Here is a 7,173-nt window from a genome sequence, read left to right as displayed (position 1 = left end):
AGGAATGCCCAGACCTCTACATTGGAGAGACCAAACAGCCACTTCACAAGCGCATAGCACAACATAGAAGAGCCACCTCCACAGGACAAGACTCAGCAGTTCATCTGCATCTTAAGGATAAAGGTCACTCTTTCGAGGATGCCAACGTTCACATTTTGGACAGAGAGGACAGATGGTTTGAAAGAGGAGTGAAAGAGGCCATCTATGTCCACTGTGAGCGACCATCTTTGAACAGAGGCGGTGGTTTACGACACCAACTGTCTGCCATCTATAATCCAGTTTTGAGATCCCTCCCCAGACGCCTTAACGCCCACTCACATCCTGGGCCATCTGACCTCAGGAAATCACATGATAGGGTGGGGCCAGGTTTCACAATGAGCTCACCCGAAACCCTGGCTGATTGTGACCAGGGGGGGGAAAGGGGCTTGAGCACCCGCCCCTTTCCTGATGGGTGCCCAAAGTGCCCTTTTGTTGAGGCAAATTTTTTTTTTTTTTTTTTTTTAAATGTGTGTGTGCGTGTGGAGTCCTGTCTGTGCCCCTCTACAATAATATTTAACTATTAATCAGATTTTTGCTAAATAAAAGGATCTGGCTTGCATCAGTCACATGATCACCATTAACCAATGATCGCCCTTGACGGCAGAACGCGCTGGTTACGAGCCGGGAACGAGCTCATAAAGTGCACGCGCATTTTTTGCGGTCCGGAAAGAAGAAGTCCAGACACTTTTCTTTCCAAGCTCCTTAGATTATTAAAAAGCCACTGTTACATGCACCTAAGAGACTGCAAAGGATGTTATTAAGGCTGCAAAAATATGACATAACTATAACATATGTTCCAGGCCGCGACATGCTACTAGCTGATACGCTGAGTAGGGCCTACCTGCTAGACAGCATCAAAAGCCAGACGGAGCTGGAGACGGAATGTGTCAACATGGTGGATTATGTACCTGTTTCAACAGAAAGCATGGACAGAATATGAGCAGGGACAAGAACCGACTACACACTACAAACACTGATAAAAACAGTACAAAAGGGGTGCCCGGCCTGTAAGAAAGATGTACCTGTTGAAATAACCCAGTTCCAATCTTTGCAGGATGAACTGAGCACACAGGATGGATTGGTCTTCAAGGGAGAGAGAGTGGTGATTCCAGAAGCACTCCAGGCAGATATAACACAGCGAATTCACTCAACACACATCGGAACAGAGGGGTGCCTCAGGCTAGAGACTGCGTCTACTGGCACGGTATGAACGACCACATCAAAAACTACATGGCTACATGTGGCATATGTCGGTCTGTGGATGCGAAACAACAGAAAGAGACACTAAAACCGCATGAACCGACCACCAGACCATGGACCAAAGTTGGGACAGATTTATTCAACTTTGAGGGTAGGGACTACCTAATAACTGTTGATTATTACTCCAACTTTTGGGAGATAGATTATCTACCTGATACCAAGTCGAGTACTGTGATTAGGAAACTAAAGGCTCATTTTGCACCTCAGGGAATACCAAATATGTTTTTTTCTGACAACGGGCCCCAGTACAGCTCGACAGAGTTTGCTAACTTCAGCCGGAAATGTGAATTTCAACACCATACCGCATTTCCTGGCTATCCGCAGAGCAACGGCAAAGCAGAGTCTGCTGTTAAAACTGCCAAACGACTCATGAAAAAGGCAAAATTGGCTGGACAGGGTCCATATCTGGCCTTATTGGACCACAGAAACACCCCAACACAAGGTCTGACTACCAGCCCTGCACAGAGACTGTTAAGCAGGAGGACGAGGACACTCCTTCCAATAGTAGACAGATTGTTGCAACCCAAAGTGACTGATAACAAGTTAGCACTGATGAAAAACAGAGAGAGACAAGCAAAGTACTACAACAGGACGGCGAAAGACATGGACACATTAAACCCAGGGGAGTTGATGCGAGTCCAGCCTTTTGAATCACACACCTTATGGACCAAGGCTAGAGTGTGTAACACTCTGGGAAACAGATCCTATGATGTGGAGTTAGAAAACGGCAGAGTCCTCAGAAGGAATCGTCGCCATCTGAGGCGAGCTGAGGAGGTCAAAAATGCCATGTCAACACATCTCCAGCCTGAGGGAGAGAACATTACTGTGCCGACACAGAACAAAGAGAACACACAAAACAGCACTACCAGGTCAGGATGGGTAGTACAACAACCTGGATATCTGAAAGTATGCAATTAAGGGGTAATCTGTGAGTGATATGTTGTGATTTGTTTACTGGTTAAAGAAAAGAACAAAACATCTGTGATAATATTTTGAGTTATGGCTTTGTGATCTGTTTACTTGTTGGAAAAAAAGAAAAGAGAAACAAAATGAAAAAATAAATAAAGAAAAGTAATAATAATAATAATAAAAGAAAAGCTAAAAAAGTAAGTGGAAGGAAGAAATTTTTATTTTTGAAGAAAATGGTGACCAACAAAGAAATGTCATGTCTAAGTTTTGTTCCAGTTCTCAACTTATGAATAGTTCATTGTCTTTGTAAAAGAAAAGGGATGTAGCAATGGGAATTGCATTTACCTGTGTGTTCCGCCCGGAGTCTAGAGAGTGTAATTAAGGGTGTATTAAGAGTTTAATAAAGTTTACCTCGGAGGAGGTTAAACCGAGCACCTTGTGGAGTTTATAGAGAGAACAAGATGAAACAGGATTAAATTAAAACTTAAAGTAAATATTTTCTTGGATGATGTAAAAATACTCTGTCTATTATAAACCTTTGTTAGAGCTACTTCCATTAGCTTTAATTGGATTTGCATACTGAAATCTCAGGGTGACAAATATTTTACAGTTCAATTCAAAAAGATCAAATTAGGTTTAATTTAGTTCGGCTGAGCTCTCTCTCTGTTTGCTGCTCACTGTGTACGAACTCTTTTCTTCTCTTTCAGACAGGAAAATCATCAAAGCTGAGCCTGGACAGAACGTGACTCTGCCATGTCGAAATCCAAACATCAGCATCCCCATCAGAGCTGTGGAGTGGTTCAGGTTTGACATGCAGGAAGGACATGTCCTTATGTACCAGGGTCAGCAGCTTATTTCAATGAACCAGCTTCCATCGTTTGTAAATTGGGTGGATCTGCAGGACAGACGGATGAAGGATGGAGACGTGTTTTTGATTCTGAAGGATGTGACAAGTGACGACACTGGAACATTTCAGTGTTACGTCGTCCAGAGAGGAACAAATGGCAGGAAAAGCACTGCTGATCAGCACCGTCTCCAGGTGTTTCTCCAGGTGAGTCGGTTAGAAGAGCAAAGGAATTCTGTTTTCTTCTTTACTAAGTTACCTACATATCACACATTTCTCACGTGCAGGTCAACCAAGAAGACAGCGTACTCGGTACGGTTGTTCAGACTTTTAGGGGTTTTTCTGCTATGAAAAGAAGTTTTCTTCCCACGCACTGTAAAGCAGACGCTTATGTTTTGTCACTTTTTACGGAATAAAACTTAGACTAAAGTCAGTACTTCCACGCTTCAAAAGCTGCACCCTCATACTCTCTCCCACACTCGTTATATTATCCATTGTTGATCTGCACACAGCTGTTGCCACGAACGTCGCACTCGCTTACTTCTTCGTCATGAGACAATCTCACAAAAAGAATGACGGTTTAGTAATGCAGTAACGCAGCGTGCTTACGGGAAAGCGACTAATCTAATCACTACATGAAAAAAGTAATGGGATTACAGTAACGCGTTACTTGTAATGCTTTACTGGCCATCTCTGCTCCTGTCTCTACTTTTTCTCTATAAAACAGGTCAGTCGTGTGAGTTAGTGAACAACAATGAATAAATAAGAACATGAAAGATGTTTTAGTCTGATGATCTTGAATTTTAAAAACATGTTTTTACAGAGACACAAATGTGAACTTTGCCACAGTTTAAATGGGAGTTACTGTTCGACATGTATGTAGTGTAACAAGGCTTAATGTATATGCTTTGTTTTAAATGTAAAATGTAACTCCAGGCCACACCTCTTGTATTCCAAAAAGTTTAGTGAAGGTTTACTGAGTGACCAACAGGATTTCTATACAATCTAGTTCTCACTCGTTTTGTTTCTACACTGTAAACACAGCCTGGTATATATTTATTTTGGGAGATGGTGGAACATGTTTAGTGGTTACTGTCAGATGTGTTTTATTATTGCACATGTTCAGAGATACAAAGAGTTTACAAAGTTAATAATAAGCAGGTTAATCACAGAGTTAATGCTACTGCACAGATATGTTTTTGAAGGTGGAGAGCTGCAGAATTCAGCTTGTAAGATTTCGCCATCTTACAATGCTGTGATTGCAGCCATTCCCCAACTCTCTGTGAATGGTACTCATGGCCATTGATCAGTGTTCTTTGATCAGTGGGTTTTGGTCAGTGATTGTTGATCAATGGTCATGGGAATTTGCATAATTATGATTAAGGAACTGACCTCACAGCCCATTGTTCCTTCAGTGGGCTGGTTTCAGTCATTATGCAAATGTACTGTTTATAAGGTTTGGGGAAACCTGCAGTCAGCTGAGACTGAAGAAGTCACTTGGATGAGTGACGAAACGTTTCTCCCACAAAACGCTACGTCCAGATGAACAGATTCAACTTTTGGAGATTTACTTTCCTGGATGATTGAGAATGCATCAAGACATCAACTAGTGTTTGACCTGGTCAGGTTTAAAACACGGTTAGTCTGTTCTTCTTGGGAAAAAACAAAAACATTGAGAAAAACATTGAGAAAAGGTTTTTTTTAGCTTTGGATGAGCAAAAGTGAATGAAATGCCAGCTGGGACATCTGCGTCTCTCTGCTGGATTTTACTCTCTGTCTGCCTCCTGTTTGCCTCTACAGGTGAGACTGATCTTGCTTTAAATTCAATTGGATTCACAAAACTACACTACGAGCACCAGTTTTCTGTCTGATGCTTCCTGCTACTCCAGTTACATTCATACGTTTTAAAATTGTTTTCCAACTCTGTGACTCTGCAGAGATTGAGGCAGCTGTCAATGTAATCAGTCTGTATGTGATCTGTGACTGACTGCACTGATCACAACACAATTAATCCTGTTATAAAGGGTTTTGAATGCAGGCTTCGGAAATGCTTTCAACACACAAATACAGCACTGAGATGTTTTAGACAACTAATTTAAAAAAGCAGCGAGAGTGTGCACATTTAGATTTGAAGATTTGAATCCAGACATATTCAAATTAGTGCTGTCAGCGTTGTCGTTAAAATGACGTTAACTCCAATCGCTAACAGAGATTTGCCGTGTTAATGCGGTTATAGCATTAATGCCATTTTAATGAGATTAACCCCAACAGCACTAGTTAAATTCCAAATATTGTGAATTGAATTGGAGCTCCAACCACTTCAGGTTTCGCCATTAATATTATTAATGCAAAAAAACAAAACAAACAAACAAACAAACAAAAACTCCACAAATTCATTTTCATTCAAAGGAGTTGACTTCAGACATACATGAGCCTGAGCTCTGAGGGACCGTCTACAAAGTGCAACACTGAAAAGCAAAAATACAAAATATTAATAAATATTCAGCAAAAATACAGCCTGGTGTGATGTCACCAGCTCTTCAGAGGAGCTACTCTACCTGTGTTAACTACCACACACATGGCTGGCAAACAAGCAGACTTCCTCTTTAGGGTCTGTGAGCTGTGTTTCGGTGCCTCTCTGTGATCATGTCTGAGAGCGATTCAGAGTGTTTAGATTTCCATCTGATCTCCAGAGGAATGAATTAATAACTCATTCTTACAGATGAACTGCAAATCAGAAAACAGTGAGATAATGTTTTTCACATCATACACACTACACTCATTTTTACATTCCTACTGTCCCTCTAATCCAATGATTGTTTTCCACTCTGTGCTGTTGTTGTAAGTCTTCTTGATCCTTGTACTCGACATCTGGTTCAAATGTTAAGTAAATGGCCTGTATTTGTATAGCGCTTTACTAGTCCATAAGGACCCCAAAGCACTTTACACATCCAGTCATCCACCCATTCACACACACATTAAGTGTTTATTATAAACGTTAGTTAGAGACACTTCCACCAGCTTCAATAATTGGATTTCCATACTGAAATCTGAGAGTGCCAAATAATTTACATTTCAATTCAAAAAGATCAAACAGGTTTCTTTAGTTCAGCTCATCTATCTCCCTGTGTGCTCCTCACTGTGTACAAAAGCTTTTCTCCTGTTTCAGATGGGAAAATCATCAAAGCTGAGCCTGGACAGAACGTCACTCTGCCATGCCGAACTCCAAACATCAGCGTGCCCATCAGAGCTGTGGAGTGGTTCAGACTTGACCTCCAGGAAGGACATGTCCTCATGTACCGGGGTCAGCAGTATATTTCAATGAACCAGCTTCCATCATTTGTGAACCGGGTGGATCTGCAGGACAGACGGATGAAGGACGGAGACGTGTCTTTGGTTCTGAAGGACGTGACGAGTGACGACACTGGAACATTTCAGTGTTACGTCGTCCAGAGAGGAACAAATGGCAGGAGAAGCACTGCTGATCATATCAGCACCATCTACCTGAGAGTTGTTCCTCCAGGTGAGTTTGTTGGAAGAGGAAATTGATTCTGTTTTCACCTTCACTTATCACCTACCTATCATGCCTATTTCTCGCAAGCAGGTCAACCAGGAAGGCACAGCAGGTACAGATGGAATGAGGATCGATCTGTTGGGCTGGATCTTTTCCTGACAGTTTGTTTTATGCTTGTTACTGTAGCTCTTGCTTTCTTTATGACCTTCACAATACCCAAAACATTAATAAACCTCAGAGGACTGAACAGGTGAATTTTGTGTAATCTGTTAGTTGCAAGCAGCGATTGACATCAAGCAGTCAGCTGTAGACGTCTAACATTTGAATTGACTTGTTTTGTCTTTGTCAGGATTTTTCCTTAAAAATATTCTTGAGACGATTAAAAAAACATCATGATTTATGACATGAATGCCATCAATTTGTGAACACATTTAATGAGCAGTGAATCACTGTGATTTTTACTTTCCACAATAAGTATTTTATATAATTAAAACAAACAAAGAAAAACACACCTTTCAGTGTTTCATATACTTTGAACCTGGATTTTTTTTGAAGACCTGAAACATAAATGTGCCTGTTTTTAAGGAACTCAATGCCTGCTGTTTAA

General features: G+C 41.2%; 1 protein-coding gene across 1 annotated transcript; it reads left to right on the top strand.

The window, feature by feature from the left end:
- Nucleotides 1-847: 847 nt before the first annotated feature.
- LOC120434028 lies at nucleotides 848-6,820 on the top strand. Its single transcript, XM_039601409.1, has 7 exons — nucleotides 848-943; nucleotides 1,094-1,243; nucleotides 1,624-1,741; nucleotides 2,916-3,050; nucleotides 4,790-4,852; nucleotides 6,222-6,575; nucleotides 6,657-6,820. The coding sequence occupies exons 1-7, from the start codon at nucleotides 848-850 to the stop codon at nucleotides 6,818-6,820; spliced, it is 1,080 nt and encodes a 359-aa protein (XP_039457343.1).
- Nucleotides 6,821-7,173: the final 353 nt, after the last annotated feature.

Source organism: Oreochromis aureus, linkage group 3 (genome assembly GCF_013358895.1).
Source record: "Oreochromis aureus strain Israel breed Guangdong linkage group 3, ZZ_aureus, whole genome shotgun sequence".
Lineage (NCBI taxonomy): Eukaryota > Metazoa > Chordata > Actinopteri > Cichliformes > Cichlidae > Oreochromis > Oreochromis aureus.
This window is presented reverse-complemented; position numbering and strand designations above follow the sequence as displayed.